A 19,111-nucleotide genomic window follows, 5' to 3' on the forward strand; every position below is an offset into this window, starting at 1 on the left:
AAACTGAGACTGTGTGTAAATGAATATAATTACAGGCAATCAGTGAAACCTGAAACTTTGAGTTTCTTCTCTGAAGTATCACTACATAAAATAAAACTCTGCTGTATCAACTGCTGCTAGTTTCTGTAATGTCTACTGAATTTTTAAGATCTTTTTCCTCTTCTCCCAAATCCCTTTCAGAAACCACTTCCCACAGTTCGCCTTTCATAATTCAGCTCCACTCAGAAGCCATCTGCTCCTTTCCTCACACACACGCTACGCACACTCCAAGGCGAGCACAATACAGAATCTAACTGCGTGATCTCACTTTTTTTTGTTACGACTGCTCGAGTGAGAGCAGCTCCCTCCCACTTCCCGCTTCCTCTCTTCCTCCTCTGCTGTCAAATTTTCTGGGAAGCTGCGTGCTCCTGCATTCAGCTCCCAAGAGCAGGCCTGCAAAGACAAGCTGCTCATCCTGCACTCAGCACAATGAGTGCAGAGGGCACTTACGGGGATTTCAGAAGGTCACAGTCAACTGACTGCAAAGTGTCTCTCTTGCAACACAGCCATCTCAGAGGACAATTACTTCTGGCTCCTCAGCTTTTATCTGTAAACCTAACGCCCTTTCCTAGGCTTCAGTCAGCGGTGCCAGCCCTCTTTCACAGACAGCAGGAAGGATAGCGTCAGCACTGAAGGGACTTGCCCAGTTCCACCTAGCAGGGTGGGAAGAGACTAATTAAATCCCAAATTCCAGACCAGTGGTTTAATCCAGGCCTGGCTGCACTCAGTGCACTTCCTGCCAGCTTTCCAGGTACCATGCTCAAGGGGGAGGTCAGCGGTGCTCCTGCCAGTAACACAGGGGTGAGAAGGAAGCCCTGAAGCTGGCAAATGATGGAAGCAGTGGCAAGTGCCCATGAGGAGAAGGAAGGCAGGTGAGGGCAGAAGCACCACCTCCAAACATCAAGATGCTTGTAGCAATAAAGAAATACCCTACATCCCAACGTCTGCAGGTTTAATGCAAAAACTGGGGTTTGATGCGAGGCTCAGCTGTCATGACAAGCACAAGGACCCTCCTAACAACAGGAGAGATCACAGGCAGAGGGGCGTTGAAGTATTTACCTGTGCTCCTGTGGAGAAAAGAGAGGTGTTTGGTGTCAAGCAGTCTCAAACAATTTTTCTACAGTGCTCCTCAGTAGAGTGTTTACCTGCTGAGTGGGAGTACATTCAGCACGTGCTTCTATGTAAACAGGTACTAATATGTCAGAAGAAGTCAGTCTGTGTTAGCAAAGAAATCAGTCATGGAAATCCGACTCTCAGCATGACAGCATCACTGCAGGGGTAGAACTCAGACAGCTGCCTGAACAACTGCCTCCATCATCTGATGTACTCTCAAAAACACGAGGTCTGGAAAGTGTTCCTACCTGCTCAAATACCGCACAAAAAAAAAAAAAAAAAAAAAAAAAGCATTTTCACTGCAGCTCCTCAGGTGTGCTTCTGTCACAGGCTGGCTGTTATGTCAGGTAAAATGTGTTTAACTGCAACTTTTTAAAAAGGAAGTGTGATAGGAAGTGTGATGTTAGCTTTTTCCAAGAAAAGCTTTATGATCCACTGAAAAACACACTAAATAAGAGCCAAGGTTTGTATTGCCAGGAAAGGATTTTGCAATTCCCCCTTTGAAGGTAAGTTTATAAGCCTCTCTACAGCAAGAGAGAAGTTTTGCTTCCCACAGAAGAGTTAAAATATACTTGAACAAGAAATCTTCTGTAGTTAACTGGTTTCTATAGGAAGTGAATTTAATAAAAGAAAAATGCCAGAGACAGTGTTAATATAGTACATAGCTACACATAAACACACAGATCTTGGTATAAGAATAATGAGGGGAGAAATTCTCAGAGGCTTCACAGCTTGGCTGCTTAATAACTGGTTTAATTCAATGGAGAAGCAAAACTAAGCACACACTGCCTTACAAATGCAGAAGTATTTGAATCAAGTTCAGGCAGACAGAGCCCACATACACAAAGTCCAAAGAGTGCCTCTGTACCTTGAGAACAATGTAAGAGCTCACAAAGCATCATGCTAGACTCAACAACACAAAGCATTCACCTTTTATTACACTACTGATCTACAACTAAAAATTCGTGCAAATACATCTATTGCCTCTTTTTTTTTTTTTTTTTTTTAAAAGTCCTTCTTTTCCAGTAAGACATGGCTTATGTGAGTTATTAGGCTACAGTGCTTTTCCTGTTATAGAATGCAAGAGATCGTTAAGAAGACAGAATAAATTTAGCAAGACACAGCACAATGCACTTCTTTCATCATAATTTCAGCCAGACAAATTGGGTAGTCATAGTACCTGCAAGACAACAGCTTTGAGAAGCACCTGGAGATATTTGAGATTGTCAGAAAATCTCTGCTAAGCACATAGCAGCCAGTAATTATTTCACAGCACTCAAAGACAAGAAGGTAGCTCCTCTGAGAACAGAAGACAGAAGGGAGTAGCATATTTATCTGCTTCTGTGGTCTGTCTTTGCTACATGACCTTTGACAGCAATTCAGTATTTCTTCACGAGTCCAGGCCATTGTGCACCCAAAGTGATTTGCACCAGCATCTCCCATTCAGACACCGACCCAGTCCACTCCAATCTGTTTATGAGATCTGTGGAGATCACAGCACACAAGGTCAGTGCTGTGAAGTTACTCAGATTTTTAGAAGAGCCGTGTAAAAAGCTATTCCTCAAGGAGCTTCATTCACCACAATAACTTTTACCAACAACTCGTGTTGTACAAAACTCTCCAACAGGCAATGCTCCATCACAAGACAATACAAAAGCAACACCTTAATCACATGCCAGCATCAGTGCCCCATATTCATTCCAAATGCTGAGGGCTGTTGGCTTTGGGCTAGGCAACATCACTGCCAGCACAATGCTCACCAAATGGGCAGGGTGTGTTGCACCTCACAAACAATAGAGCAACTCTCCCTTAAATCAGGTAGGTATGAAGCTATTCCCAGTGAAGGATAAGTAAGAAGCTAATGGTTGTTATTATTAGCTCTTAAAGCTAACAGTTCATCTGAGTTAAATGCAAGAATAATAATCCCTTTATGACCTTCTCCATTTTTACTATGAAAAGGGACAAAGTTTCATCCAAGATTGTTGCTAACCAGTTTTCAACTATTCTAAACCTTGAAAACTACACTAATTGGAATAAAATTCTACCAGGCTCCTCTATTATTAAGTATCCCTGACTTCTAAGGTCGTAATGCAGAAATGGTAGGCAGGTGGTAGACATGCCCAGGGACTACAGATTATCCATTTTAAAAACTGTTGTGCAATAATGGTGGTGAGGATTTCTTGCTTTTCTTCACTGTTAGTCCCAAATCATTAGTCCAGAAAACTTGTTCTTGTAGCAAGGAAAACTATTACTAAAACCAGTCAAGCCTTAACCTGAAATATCGAAGCTATATCTTGACCAGAAGCAAGAGAGAAAGAAGAAACACTAAAAGATCTGAACTATTCAGCTGGAGAAAATTTCCTCTGCACTTCTATTACAAATGTAATATGGAAAATTAAACACGTCTATATTCACAAAACATAGAAGAATAGGATATAAAGCATCTTCCTTCTGGGGAATAAGTCAAACACAGACTTTTCAAATACCAGCAAAGTTCCCTCTCTAGACACATACGTGTTTCATTTTCTGCTGTTGTACTTCTTCAACCTTTTTTTCTGACAGGCTCACTACAATGCAGGTACAGACAAGCTAATGGTCTGGTTTGAAATATCAAGTTCCCAAAGGAAAAGTAAATCAAAACAAGAATAAAAGCAAGAAAAACTTTTGATCTGCTAGCTGACATTATACCTTTATACACTTTGGTTTTAATCAGAGCTTGGTAATAGACAAGGCAGATATGTACAGAGTCTGCTCAGACTACAAAACACATTAACCTGCACTTGGTCAAAAAAAAAAAAAAAAAGAACTTGGTATAATAAAGCAAACCTCCATATTATCTGCAAAAAAGTAATGTTGGTTTTGATTGTGATTTGAGGTTTGTTTGATTTTGCTCAGATTGGCAAGTGGCTTTGTAGAACTCACAACTTCTTAAGACCACAGTGTACACAATGTGTACACACTGGTTTGAGGTGCTCACTGCTATTCCTACATAGAGAGGTATTTCTATTACATAAAAAAGGTAACGTTAAGAAAGTTATGGTACTGGAAAACAAACTGTTAAATGTTTTACTCACTCCCCCCAAAAATATGATATATTTTCATAGATATCCATGTGAAAACTGTGTCTATGTCAGCCACAACATGGAAAAATAATTGTAAGCTGTGTTACATAATGAAAAGTTGCACTGTTGAAATTGGAGAGTATCGATGTTACACTGAATTTACAATAAACTTACAAAACTGAAGCAAAAATGCCTTCTTTCTCAGTTTTGCCTAGTGTCTTTTCTCTTGCATCAACTGCAGATGTTATCCAGGACACAAAAATCATCTACTACTGCTCAGTACAGTTTGCTCAATACAGAATCATGCTCTGCATCTTGCAGTGGTTTCTACCTCAAATGTAGGCATTTTGAAGTGCTTAAAAGTGTCAGCAATGATCCACAGTTTCATTTTCTTGCACTCTATCTCCCCTTTACCTTAAATATAAGCAAAACTCACAGTCATGGCCAGCAGGTCCTGATAGCATCCAAGAGTTGACAGCGACTCTGATTAGCAAGTGGCCTGGGATGTGCTCACCAATGCAGTATGAAAATTTAACTGGATTGGTCAAAGTCAACACATTAACAACCTGACTGCTCTCCAGCTCATTTATTAGATCCAATGTTAAAGGTTAACACCAGAAGTAAGGCAGTTTCCAGGAGAGGGGAAGAATGAAGAGGGGACAGCACGTTGCCCGCAGTGCCTGCTGTGTGCTGAGGGTGGTGGGCTGCTCACCCTGAGCTCCTGCAGCAGGTCTGGCAGAAGAATGGACACTTGGGATTGAACGAATATACTAATGGAGACAGGAAGGACAAGATTTGGGAAACAAGAAGTGTTTCCAGGTTAGTCTAATTTATTCTTTGTATAGTCTCAACCTCTATTATTTTCTCCACAATATTTCACATATTTAAAGCAGCAGCTTTTTCCAGTCCTGACTGTAATACTCTGTTCTGTTTTAGATGTCACAGATGAAAGTACAGTGGTGGCCTGGTGAGGAAAACAACAATCAACCCTTCAATGAGTTACCTCCAAGAAAACATATAGAAGGTTTGTTAACACTGAGGTTGCTGTGTCAGAAACAAACAGGTTTAGAAAGAGACTTGGGACTCTCACTTCTGGGCTTGGGGCATGTTGAAATAGTCGCCATGAGTTGTTCTCATCCAACTGGCCTCTCAGTTCGCATGACCCTACTGGAGGGAAGCCAGTTCACAGAACTGCTGTGTATTTGCAGAGTGACTGTTTCACGCTCTCTCAGCACACAGAGTTTCCATATGGGAGGGAACCAAAACGAACAAAAAAACCCCTCTTACCCAGAGAGCTTCCCAGCACAGTCACAGACTGCCATTAGCGCTCTAAGTGGAGAGTAAGAGATCCAGCAGACACCTAAGAAAAGATGCCTCACTGACTTAAAGCACCTCAGCTGTGAAGACAACTTCTTCAAAAGCAGTGTTGCTCCAGCCTACCTGGATTCAGGAGTCCAGGTAATTAATTACTCATCTATGAATCTGAAGGGCTAGTCTAAACATCAACTAAAGTGTGATGCACACCAAGATCTTTGGGCTTGACCAAAGACACAGCCCAGGGGTTAAATAAGGTTGACACAGAAAGATCAGACACAATATGCCATCATTATTTTTTTAAGTAGTCTATTAATTAAATTCTGGTAGGCTTCAGATATTTTTCCATTCAATTTCTCTCTAGCACCACAAGACCTCAAAATGATTTCACTCAAGTTTCACTCCCAAGTTAAGAATACAAACCATATCTTCAGGAAACACCACAGCAAATATACACAGAGGTGTATATTTCCTTTCTTACAATACTCCAGTCAATATGAACCATGACATGGCTACTAGATGCTGCAAAAAAAAAACAGAATGTATGGCTGCATGTAGGAGTTCATACTCCATAATATTTTGCTCTTCAAAAGGTAAAATACACCTGGTATAGCTTTCATGACAGCGTTACTAGACCTGTTATACAGAACTCCTGTGTGCCTTGAACTGTTATGCAAAATCAAAAGTCAGTTTCTGTTTTGCTGAAGTTATTCAGCAATGAGTTCTAGTTTTTTGCAGCCAGCTGCTTTGAAATGGCAAATATTAGAATGAAGAGATAATTAGGTAACATTCATTTTCACTAAGAGCAGTAACCATGTAAGGAGCTGGATCTTTGAATCAGAATTGAGTCTGATTCTGATCATAACTGTTTAGTAACTTGTAGCATTTTATGTTCAGACATATGCAACTTTCACAGGAAGTTATCTGACATTACCTGTTCTTCTTTTTCTTTGGTCTTGCTCCTGGAGACTCTGGAAGAGGTAACATCCTGAGCTGGAATGACAGAGATTTGATGCAGTGGCATGTTCATCACACCGCCTTGTTTGGTCCAATCATTTACAGAAAGGAGGCTTGAAGGCAGCACTCATTCAGTGCCATTGTCAGGCCTTGCACCTAAAACAACAACAAAAAAACATGATGTTAAAGTAGCTTGAAATGCAATTATTTCTAAACCAAAGCTAAGCCATCAAGTAAACCAAGGTGCACCTCCTTCCCTCTGGTTTCTGAACAGGAAATAGTTCGGTGCGTTGGCTGGGTGAGAAAAGACACAGGACTTTTCAGGAGCCGGTACCTGACAGGTCAGAGCACAGTTTATGCAAATAATTAAGTAAGTTATCAACAGTTCTGGAAGTGGTCCCAGAGCGGGACAGAGGGCAAGGCTCAAGCTTGAGCATGCGTAGATAGAGAGGAGGAGAATGAGCAGCTCTCCCTGCTGAGCAGCCAGAGCGTGCTACCTGGAGGTACAGAAAGCAAAGCTGGCATGGGCAGTTTCTTGAGCTGCCAGCTTCACCACACCAGATCAAAGTGCTTCAGAAACAGTCCTGAATGAGGCTGAGTGCCATGGCTTTATTTAAAAACACTCTGGTCTGCATTTGGCTCCTGACATTCATTCAAATATGTACCAACAACAGGAAGACACGTTATGTTAGCTTATGCTTTCTTAGGGTCATTGGAGAATATTATAATCCAAATCCCTTGCTAGGAATCAGAATCCACTGGATTACATATTTTTCCTCCCCTCACTAATACAACTTTACACAGAGGAGCATTACACACAAGAAAGACAGTAATAGATATAAATTATCCAAATTTGGCAGCTGTAATCTGAAAGGCATGCATAATTAGCCATACCTTTTATTAAATTAGCAAAGTTGCATTAAATACAAAGCCTTCTGAAACATGTAGGATCATGGAGTGTTTAATTGGAACCTAACCTGTTGCAAATTAGAAACAATCAATTGTGTTTAAGGAAAGGATTAGAGAGGAATTAACACAGGAGGGACTATATAAGTGGGGCAAAAGGATGATGCATTGTTCTTCTGTTTCCATAACAGATCAACTTTTTGTTTGCTCATGAATCTGTCCCAGCAGAAAACAAGGACTAGATAGCCTATATATTACGCTGCTAAACAGTTTGGAAGAGGTATAAGCCAGCACTTAATGTATACCCTTAGCACATAGGGCACACATTTCTTATTGAATATTTACTTAGCTTTAGGTTTTAAAGATAGGCCAAACTTCCTAGGTTCTTGATTCTGTGAAAGATGCTGGCCTGGTCCAGTCTTATTACCATTAGGCTCCACAGGAGTCCTGCATGATCTTTGACTGCTTTTGATTAAATAGGGAAAAATATACTACATATCGCAAGGCACTTTATGCAGGGAATGATAGCTCAGCATCCTCTTTCCACTGAGGGGGAAAAGAGTAACCAGAGGTCATACAGAAAGTCGCCAGCAAAAACAAAGGCAATGCCTGCTGCTTCCCAATCACACACTCCATTTGCCCATTAGAGCGCTCAGCCAAATTCAAGAGCGTTCCTGACACCTGGTCAGGATTTTTATTACTTTCAGTGCCAAGACAGCACATCATAACGCATTCATGGAAGCTTTGAAGGCAATGCCTCCATAACTTCTAGACACCACTGATCTTAACAATAAAGCACATCTATATGCATGAATAGGCAACAAGGACACTTCCTTATTGGATGACAGAGGGAAACATGGAACTTATCAGCACGACTGTAAATCAGCTCTAGCAAAAAGAGAAAAACCCTGAAACTCACTGGGTCCTCCACAACTGTTTAGTTTCATCCTCTAAAGGAGCTGATCCATAAGTGCCAGGAGGAGAGATAATCATGGGCTGAATCAGGAATAGCAAACTGAAGTAAACAAAGCAGGAATGGAAGGTATTTTCCCAAGAAAACATAAGGAAATGAAATCCAGAGAGCGTCATGCTCCAATGAAAATATGTCAGGTAACGTGTTCTGTGCTACTGCCAGCAACGGCTGAACCAAGGGGGAGGAGGGCAAGGAGACAGACCCTGCTCTGTGCCCCCCCGAGAAGGGTCCTGGGCTTGCAGGCAGGGGCATTTTATTACCATAAAAAGAATAAGGAAACTTATTAGAAAACACAGCTAAACCCTCCTGATTATGACAAACACATCAGACCAGTTTTTCTGCAGGTACTTCGAGGATAGCACGTGTTAGAATTCTTTGCCAGAACCCAACCAGCAGATATAATCCAATTAGATATTCAAAGACGATGTGAAACAGCCCTCCGCTGGTAAAGTAGCCTGGCAGACACTCAATAAAGCCTGCCTTTGTTCAAGTGGAGCTTAGAAAAAGCTCTAAACTTACCCAGATGCCACACAGTAACATCTCCAGCCAGAAGGGACCCTAACAACACAGACTCAAAGCCTGTTGGTCTCAACCTGAAGCACCTTAGCTCTGCAGTGCTAATTAAAGGATAAAGTTACACGAGTCAAGAGATCATCTGCAGTAACCAAGTGCAAACAGACCAGGTGCCAGAAAAGCAATGCCACTCAAAAAACACAACCAATTGAAGCAAGCTCTGTGGGATCTTTTCCCACAGCTAAATTAACACCAAGGGCTCCCTGACCCAGGGGGGCGAGGAGCTGGGCACCTGGGAACAAGGATTTAAATTTCAGGCACGTCAAATGGGGGACCAGCCAGAAAGGTTCCCCAAGCAGGCAATGCTAAGGCTAGGGGACTGCTCCTAGTTGCTCCCTTCCATTCAGGATTTGCAGCTGTAAGTAGTACTGTGCAGATAGCTGTTCAAGCCCTCTCTCGTACAGCCTAAGCAATCCTTTATTGCTGCAGCACCTCTCCCCACCTACCCAACAGCTGAGCACACACACCCAGGCAGATAACACGTCTACTTCCTCCTCCTTGTGCAGGATCCGTCTCACAAACCCCACACACGAGGGAAGCCCCATGACCATTCGTATAGGTGTCTTGTTTGTGGAGGAAGGACTTTCCAGCTCCATTTTGCCTGGAAAGCTGAATTAATCATGGAATGGCAGGAAAGGGAGAGATAGGGCACATGCACGAGCCAGGTCCTGTAAGCAGCGCAGACATTTGCCTGCAAAGGATGAGGGATCCTGTTCTCCTGCCCCCAGGGCTGGTAACATATCATTCACTCTAAGAAAATACTTAAAGAAAACCTCTAAGGAGTTTGGGCATTCAGCAAACAATAATGAGCTAATCCTGTTTTCATAGCTGGACCCATGAGAGCGTTCCTTACTGATACTGCCAACAGCCTGTAAGCCACAGCCTGCTGCTCGTGCCCCAGGCTTCCCACCAACCTGTCCAGGATACAGGGGAAGCCCTCCTGTCCCCCCATCCACAGCCATACCGGTTCCTGCAAACTGGATTCCAGCGATGCTGCCAACTGTGGAGAGCCTTCAGAAACCAGAATCATTTCAACAGAGAAAATCCTGGCCTCAGAGCCCCCAAGACAGCTCTCAACAGAGGGATGATTTCACCCAGGTAGCCCAGTTCTGCTCTCTGCAGGGCATGCAGACAGTAACTAAAAACACCAGCAGACACCTGGAACCACTTCAGTTGTAATGCTCTGCCCCTCCTTACCTTGCTAGAACCATGGCAAGATCAGTAAGATTCAGAGGGAATGAGACTAAGTCTTTTAAGGTACTCCAGAAGAAAGGAAGGAAAAGCATGTGCATGAGGAGGGCCTGGCAGGCTGGGCACACCCCAGGGCAGTTCAGTCTCCTGATGGCAACAGAGCATTACATTCCTTTCAGTCACCAGCATTAAGTACATGAGAGGTGACAACTGACAGCGACAGGTAACCTCACCATGGCAAAAGCAGCTGGGAGACTGTTTAAAGCCCCGCTTCCATCATCTACCCCATCAGGACTTTGCTGACAAGACAAGAACACATCAGCCATGAGGTGAGCCCTAATGCTCTGCAAATTCATGGCCTGCTATGGCAAGAAGTGCCACTGGAAGAAGCAAGGCCGATATTCTGCTGTCCGCCACCCAAAGCAACTTTTCTATTACATGTTCCGAAATAAAGGCTCAACAGCTCCTTGCCAAAGATTCCCAGCTAGACTGTGGCAAGAGAACACAAATGCTGGTTTCCTGTTCGTGGTTTAGTATCTAGCAGAATCTAAAAATCTGGTCATTTAAACATTAGGTCATTTAAACTTCAAAGTTCACCACATTTGGTTGTTACACAGCCTATGTTGGAGACCTCCAACAGAAGCTCTAGTGCTATAGTAACAGTGGCTGCAGATGTTCGCAGGCCATACCGAAATGAAAGCATCCTGTGGATGTATGTAGGTGTGCACACATGCTTTACATTGACCACAGGAGGAGAAAAAGAGACTCACATTTCTGTTGTTTTACTATTTGAAGTATAATAGATGCTCAGGATTACAAAAACAAACAACAACACAAAAAAACACCAACTTCCTATGCAAGAAAGACAAACCCTGTAACCTGCACTGTAAGCAAAATATGAAGCAAGAGGTAACTAGAAGGAATTTCACCTGCGAGTTGTTCCTGACTGTTTGCTCCAAGGCTTCTGATACTTTATTCAATTCCCTTAGCCCCCATTGATGGCTGTGAGTTGTATCACATAGGTCAGTGGTCTGATAATCTTTGGGAGGATGGGCAAGTTAAAAATAAAGAAACAGATCACTGCTGTCCAGATAATCCAGACACTGCGCAGCACTGTGTTATGCCACAAATACCCTGCCTCGAAGCTGCTGAAGTCCATAGAGCTCAGGGGATGCACTGGCTGCAAGGTGGAAAGTGCTGCCCTGAGGCTTGGTGGAACACCAATGTGAACTGTGATCTTCTAAAACTTCCCCTCTGCACAGCACAAAAAACAACCAACCCAAACAGGAATGGAAACCCTCTGAAAAACACCCTCTGACTACTGCAAGATGGCATAACGCTTATTTTAGGTGAGACTGGAAATAATCTATTAATGCAGCTTTGGAATCTGTTTTTCTACTGAAGGCCTTGATGAAGTTCCCATAAGCATAAAATTTTATCCTCCCCCCCGAAGTTAGCAGAAGCACTCATCCAGTGAATTTAGCAAATGCCTGTGTGCATCTTACTTTGCTTACCTACCTTGACATTTGAACTGGATAGGGCTTATATCTACTTTCTGTACACTGTATATTCCATATTTGTAAATACTTCCAATCCTATTAGCTTGTGTTGGCTCTAGTTTCAAGCTTTTATTTATTTTATTTTGAGCTTGTCAGGACTCCTCCCCTACTAATGTGGCTTACATAATTCTTTTCCAGAGATGACAGATGTGCATCTTCAAAAAGAGGATCCTGCATCTGCGTTTCATTTTGTTTTACTGTAGTTCAATCAGTACTTTGTTAACAGCATCATTTAAGAGATGTCATCATGGTTTATGTACTTCACATGCTTTTGTTAACTTGACAAACAAATCTAATGAAGAGAGCTTAAGCTGAGAGGGAAGAAAAACTGGCACTTCTTTCCCTGCAGTACCTTTCACATTTTAGGGTTCATTCAATGTTGTATGTGAAAAGAGCTGCCAGAGTTGGACCTTGCTCTACACAGAGATAATTCTGAATTATTGCTATCTACAGCTATGCCTCTGTACACATTATCTTGCATTGTTTACTAACTCAGCTGCAACTTCTCACTTTGTTATCTCAGTTCCTCCTTTCTTCCACCTGCACGTGTACTAAAAATAATCAACTTGAAGACTTAAAAATATTTTTCTTTTAATATTTTTGAATTACATTATGTAGTTGAAATGAAAAGAAAGTTAGAAAGGGGACAAGAGATCCTTCTGCATGCTCTCCATGTTCCCTTTAAAAGCTTCCCAAGATACAGGAACATACAGCTGCAGACTACACACACCACATAGAAAAACAGAGATATCTGCCAGCTCTGGCTGACTACTCTCTAAATACAAAAATGATTGGTTTTACAAACATTTCTCCATAATGGAACTAGACAAGCAAGCTGTTAAACTACAGAATCAGTAAATTATGGTCCCAGAGCTCCCCTCCCTTGACTTCAATGAAAGCCGAGCATGGTCTGCACCTCATGAACAGATTCCTTCAGCTGTCCCCTTCAAATCCAATCAGTTGCTAAGTGCAATTACGAACTAGCTTGGCAGCACTGAGAAGAAAACGTCACTTCTCTCTGTTCCCGTAAGAAAATAACATAGCCGTTATGTTCCCCTGAGAAAAACAAACAAACAAACAAAAAACCCACCATAGAAATTACTATTTTCTGCTTATCCTAGAAGTGACTTACCTGCACCACTGGCATCATCACACCCTGCAGAGCCATCCAAGCACTCAGTGCACATGCTGGGAGCAGCTCCTGCTACAGAGGCCCAACTTCATTGACTACATCCATGCTCTGCTAGGTTGTACATATTTTTAAGAAATTCCCCTTGCATATGTGTTGATGAAACCTCCTGTAATATCAGCAATAATCCCTGGGACAGTCTCTAACTATCACAAGCAAAAAGAGGCAAAGCCTCAGTTTCACTCTCCACACTGGGAACCCCTAAGGATGGAGGGGGGAGAGGTCAAGAGCTAGAGGGATGCTGTTTTCTAAGCCAGCATGCAGAGGTCTCTAACTGCACCATTCAATTTCCACTCCCATTTGCATTAGGAAGTACCACACATTTTCGTGCCTAGACCATCACCATTTCACTCATCCCTTCACATCAAACACCTTCCTGCTCCAATGTGCTTTCAAATAGAGCAAGTCTAGCACACGGTTGTGCAGCAACCTCTCTTCATGGCTTTGCTTCAAGCAGGATGTAATATCACAGCATTCATGGGGTGTGCCTTGTTATCACTCCTAGCCATGATCCTGTCAACTCCCACAATAAGTAGAGGTCAGCTTTCTGAGAAATTAATGCCCTCCTCCAGGGAAGACATTTCTCCCTCTGATCTGGTACTGACTGCACACTTGAGAGCAAGAATTCACCTGTTTTGATCACATGGCTCAAATTAATATTTTCTTAAAGATAGGGATGATGACTTGCTTCTTCATCATATTCAGTTTCTTGCTTCTTCATCATGCAACCGCACCATAACTGTTCCTGCAGTTTTTAAGAAAAGCTTTTACATCTTCATTGTGTGTCCAAAATCACTGCACAGCGTTAATCTACACCATGCCACACGGGTGGCTGCTTGCTCTTGCTGGTGATAGCCAGTGCATCTTTTCCTTACTAACCCATAGGAATGGCTATTGGTGAGGTTTCATACCATTTGAACTTCTTAAATGAAAGGGGAAAAAAAAAAGATTACTGCAAACATAGTTTGGGAATGGTAAAGAGCACCACAGTCAGTCCTCTGCAATCGTCCATCACCCTGCGATCAGCACAGAGGGGTCCACAGCCGATCTGTTGGATACAAACAAACATAGCCTTTCCCCCACTACTGGAAAAAGGCAAAGCCCACAGAACTATGACATGCCAGGCAAAGACAGCAAGTGGTATCAAGTGCAGCACAATAACGCAGGCCCCCGGAGTAACAGGAAATCTCTTAGGCAAAACATCCACATGATCTGCACGATTAGGCAAAGCATTCCCTATGACGACTGATGAGTTTTGAAAGAAAATTTTGTTGAAGGTTGCAGTCAAATGGAAAGAGGGACACACTAACACACGTACAGACCAATGAGAGAAGTCTGCACCAAAATAGATTTGTAGGCAAGCTTCTAGTCTAGGATAGAAGTCCTCATGATATAATTTATGATTGCCACCCCTATAATTTATGATCACCTCCCATTCTCTGCCGCAATCATTTTGAAGTTCATGAAACTAACTCAGTTCTGAAATCCAAAGAAAAATTGCTTTATATTTTGATCTTCATAATTAATAAAGACTATTAAAAACAAATACATAAATTTACATCAAAGATAATGAAAGTCTGTTTTTCTCAAACAATGTAAATATTTACAGCACAAGATAGCGAAGAAACAAAACAATCTCATTATTGTTCAGTGAGGACATTGCTCACATTCTGTATTATGCATGGATAACAATGATGCATTTTTAGGGTAATCCTGTACTACATCACTTATTTTCCAGTACATCAGAAGTTAACGTTTGTGAAAGCTATTTAAGAACAACAGGCGCCTAAGCAACGTTTTTCACCATTGTTTAACTGCTACCAGGCAAACTGTTCATCCTAAGCCAGAGTAAAAAGAAGATAGTATTGACTAAGCTATTCTGCATTTTGGAGAAGTACGAAATCGTTGTTTCTCTGATGCTGGGTGAATAAGAAGCTTCTAAACTGATGCACATCAGAATGCATTTCTTTTGAATGATTCATGAGTTAAATCTCAGATCACTACTTACAGGCTTAAGTTACAACATATCTTTTCTCTGGAAATCTTTAAAGCAAACAAGCAAACAAATATAGATTTCTGCCTCATTATGCCTAACCATTAGGCTCTTTTTAAGGAAACAGCTATAAAAGTTCCTTAGAACCTGCACAGTACAGGAATTGGAGAGCCCCAAACCAGTTTCTTCAAAAGCTCAAGCATTAAACAAGACTGTCAATATACCTAGCATTTTGTACCTGATTCTTCCACAAACTTGCATGACATAACATCATTTTCAAGCATATTTCCCCATGCTTTAGAATAAAATGACCTTCTGATGCAAAACTAGGTACATGAAGTCATTTGCTATGCCCTGAAGTTAAGAGTGTTAAATTTTAAATACATTTTAAATCCAAGGGAATGCTACAGGTCACTACTTTTTATTACAGATATATTCATGGATAGCACGTCTACTTCATGGCTGGATAATGGTATTTCCAACTTCCCTACCTCCTGGATGCTTTACCCACACAAAAAACTTGTAGGACTGGCATCGCTCCTTACTGTGGCAATACACAGTACCTGGCACAACCAAATCCCAGACGCTATGGTAAGGCCTGCAATAACAGCGGGATGTGTGTTAATCACTCCTGCAGGGGTTACACCTGCACAGCCACCATTGCGATTCTTGATTTGACATAGTTGCTAGCGAGGCAAATATGGTATTTCTCATCAATTTCAACATGGAAATTGCACTATGAAGAGTTTAAGAACCTCTGTGTAACAGCATTATCATTAAATAGCAAAACTGCATAAAGCCTACAAACAGGGTGCAGGTCTGAACAGAATTAATTCCCCTCCAGTGCCAGAACAAGACAGTCTCTCCCAGCTACAAGCTTGTCACAGTGCACGCAGCGAGATTAAAACCCTGCACCTTCTCTTCTTATCTCAAGTATCCATACTGTAGCTTAAAGCCCAGGCAAGTGATTTCAGAGGGCTGACAAACAGTCGGGCTCCCCGCATCCCAGCTCCCCACGCGACACATTGCTGACACCAACGCGCACTGGCAGCAGAGAAGTGTCAGCAAAAACAATTTCCTTTCACTAGCAAGCTGGTTCATGCAAGTGTGCTGGAAGGCGTATGTCGGGTCTGCGTGTCCTCCCCCCTCAACTGTGCTCTGTGCCACCAGAAAAGAAGGAACTGGCATTACTGAGCCCCCCAGACAAGGCACTCCTCACCATGGTCTATAAAAGGCCATTCATCCCCACTGTACCTAAAATAGCTGCTAGATGCGGTCATGAGATGAATACACGACTGTGGATTCCTTTCTTATATTTACAAGAAACCTAGTGTCCACTGCTTACTTCCTCACCCTCCGTCCTTGTTCTTTGTTCTGCAACCGAGTGTTCACCCTTTCTGTCCCACCCCTAATTTGTCCCTTTGTTTCTACAAACATTTAGATGCCTGGAAAAACAGTTTACAAGAAGTTTAGAGAAACACAACAAAACTCCATCAATCCATTCCTATGCACATACAAGCTCTATATATAATCTTATGAAAAAAATCTATTGCAGCTATCTACCAGGACTAAAACAGGATTTCTAAGCCCATCTGTCAACCACGGGCAGATGCAAAAGGCTGCTAAGACAGCAAGTGTGCAGGTGAACGGAAACTGTGCCTGTTCATGAGAAACCATGAGAATTGTACAGGTCTGTTTCTTGCTGCTTGGGAAGAGGCTGACTCATAGTGCCAAAATGGCTTCTGTTTTTTCACCCAGGAGATGCTCCAACCAATCTTCAGGTATCTACTAAAGGTAGGAAGAAACCCAGGCCATTAGAGAGCAGCAAACTGTCAGACAAAACATGTTTTAGATGAAGCTGGTAGTAGCCAGGGCAATGCAGCGGAATGGATTCTGGGATGCAGTTGCATATCCACAGGGCAAGCAAAGGAAGTCAATATGGGAAGCTGTCCATACGGAGAAAGGCTTAAAATAAAATTCAGGATCATGACCACAGCACCGATACCAATTGGTCACATTTTTCAACCCTATCACATTTATAAGTGTTTTTTCTGTCTTCTTCCCTAATAGATGGGTTTTCCTTTAAATTAGTTTAGAGAGGAGCCATCAAGATAAGACAAGTGTGCTGAATAGAGCCCATGCAATTCTGGTGCATGTGAGCACTATTACAAAACCTGAAACATTTATGAGGACAAAAACTGGAAGGAACAGCAGTTTCCATCAGGCATCTACTGAAACTGAAGGCAAGAAGAAAAAGGTCATTTTATTTTTTTTTTAACTGAAATTTCATCAGTCTGAGAAGAAAACATCCTGTTGGAAAGAGGGGAGCGTTGAACCTGTTGAGGTTGCATCAGAATTTTACATCAGCTGCATCCAAAGCTGCAGTTAAGAAGAAAAAGAGCCCATCTTGCTTTCCTTCATGTTTTCCAGAACCTACACCTGGTGCTCATGTGGTTTCCTTCTTTAAGTAGTCAGAATTAAAACAGTATCCAGGCATATCCGCTCTTCCAAAAAGTAGATAAAAAATTACTACTGACAAATAACCTGAATGTCTGCTGAACTGGCCTAATAGAGCAATAAGGACATATTTCTTTATTAAGCAGCTTTAAATGACAAATGTAAGATTCTTTTTTTTTTTGTAATTGAAAAAAAAAGAAAAAAGAAAAAAAGAAAACTACTTTCTATTCCAAGTGCAACAGATGATGTCAGAGAACCAAGACAAAATCCCCTCAGTTTTCTGCTCGCTCAGGCCAGCTGGCCTGTTCCACCCCAGAGACAGCCCCAGCTTCGGTACAGGCTCACATCGGCACCAAGGCAAACATAAAGTACTTCATGCTGCAGGGTATGGATTCTGTTAGTTTGGAAGTGGCAGGAGCCTGCAAGTGACCAAAACATTTCTGATTTCTCCTCGGAGAACCCAATCATTCTCCTTCAGCGCCCGGGTGCAAGAGGAAGCACCTCAGGCGCTGAGCCCTCAGTGCCATAAGGCGCCCAGTTCCTCCTTGCACACTGCCGCATTAGCTGTGCTCTCTGAAAGAGGCACTAAACCTTGGTCCCATGGGAAGTCACACTTCTGTTTCACAGGGACACAAGCTATTTGCTTAAGAGTATCAGCTGGCAATGGCAAAGCTCCTCTTTCACAAGCTCCCTTTACCACCCCCTGTTGAAGAAGTAATTTGGCACAAATCTCACATTCCCTGCATTTCCTGCAAAGTTAACGGAAGTTTCACACTTTTGCAAGGTCAGCTCAACTCTCACTACACTCTTATAGAGGACAGGGACTAACTTAGAAACTAAACAAAAAAGAGGCTAGCAAGTATTCAAATCCCAATCTTATGAGATGTTAAATAACCCAGTGGAAAAGGCTCTTTTTTCCCTTGTTGCCAAAACATGCTGGTTCTGCAGCAAAACCAGGCAGCTTTCTTGTTAACGCTAAACCAATGCTACGTAACAGTTTGAAACAGGAAACGAAAAGGATACCACGAACACACAACGTGAGAAGGTTTGTTTGCATGCTCAGTGTTTGGGGGAAACCATATCACTTCCTTCAGGGCTACACACCAAGGAGGGCATCTCCTCTGCCTGAAAAATAGGCACTGCTGATGAAACAGCACCCTACAGTATCTAGCTGGGGACAAGATTCAGCAGTTCAGTGCAAGATCAGCACCATTACCCTTAGCTGATGTCCCCTCAAAATTCCCCCTCCAAACTGATTCTGCCCAGACTTTCTTCCTGACTGACAAACCCAAGATTTCACTTCAGTCTCCGATCTTGTTCCATCTGCAGGCTGTAAATTAGAATACCTCTTCAATTAGAGATCAATGATGGGATTAGAAGGTGGATTATTTTTAGCAGCCCTCTGATTGAGCCAGTGTCACAGTCAGTTATGAGTCACTGCCTTTCCTAGAACTATATTTTATGCCCCAACTTCCAATGCAACATTTAGTAGCTCTTCAAAAGGCCATCATCTATCAGTCGTCTTTGCTGGGAACAGAGAAAAGGGAAAGCAGCTATCATTCAGCCCAGAAGAGACTTCTTAAGATCTTCAGGATTCTCGTTCAAAACCTAGAAAGAAGGGCAAGGGGAGATAAAGAGCTCTGCAGAGAGGCACAGCCATCTTCACAGCTGTGCTGAAGACAGTTACAGGCTCGAATAACCTATCCCTGACAGCTGTCGTGCTGGAGTGGCATCTCCTACACAAGGGGTCTTGTGAGGCCCAGCGACAGTACACTGCACTGTGTT

The 19,111-nt window shown here is 42.4% G+C and overlaps 1 protein-coding gene across 3 annotated transcripts in view; it reads right to left on the bottom strand.

Moving 5' to 3' along the window:
• The window catches only part of MARCHF8 (membrane associated ring-CH-type finger 8), a 90,717-nt gene that overhangs the window by 62,103 nt on the left and 9,503 nt on the right, over positions 1–19,111 (bottom strand). For all 3 annotated transcript variants that reach the window (XM_032191331.1, XM_032191328.1, XM_032191329.1), the window contains exon 2: positions 6,463–6,641. In XM_032191331.1, coding sequence (XP_032047222.1) covers positions 6,463–6,558 — 96 coding nt within the window. In that variant the 5' untranslated portion in view covers positions 6,559–6,641. The remainder of the gene's footprint in view (positions 1–6,462; positions 6,642–19,111) is intronic.

This window comes from Aythya fuligula, chromosome 7, assembly GCF_009819795.1.
Source record: "Aythya fuligula isolate bAytFul2 chromosome 7, bAytFul2.pri, whole genome shotgun sequence".
Classification (NCBI taxonomy): domain Eukaryota; kingdom Metazoa; phylum Chordata; class Aves; order Anseriformes; family Anatidae; genus Aythya; species Aythya fuligula.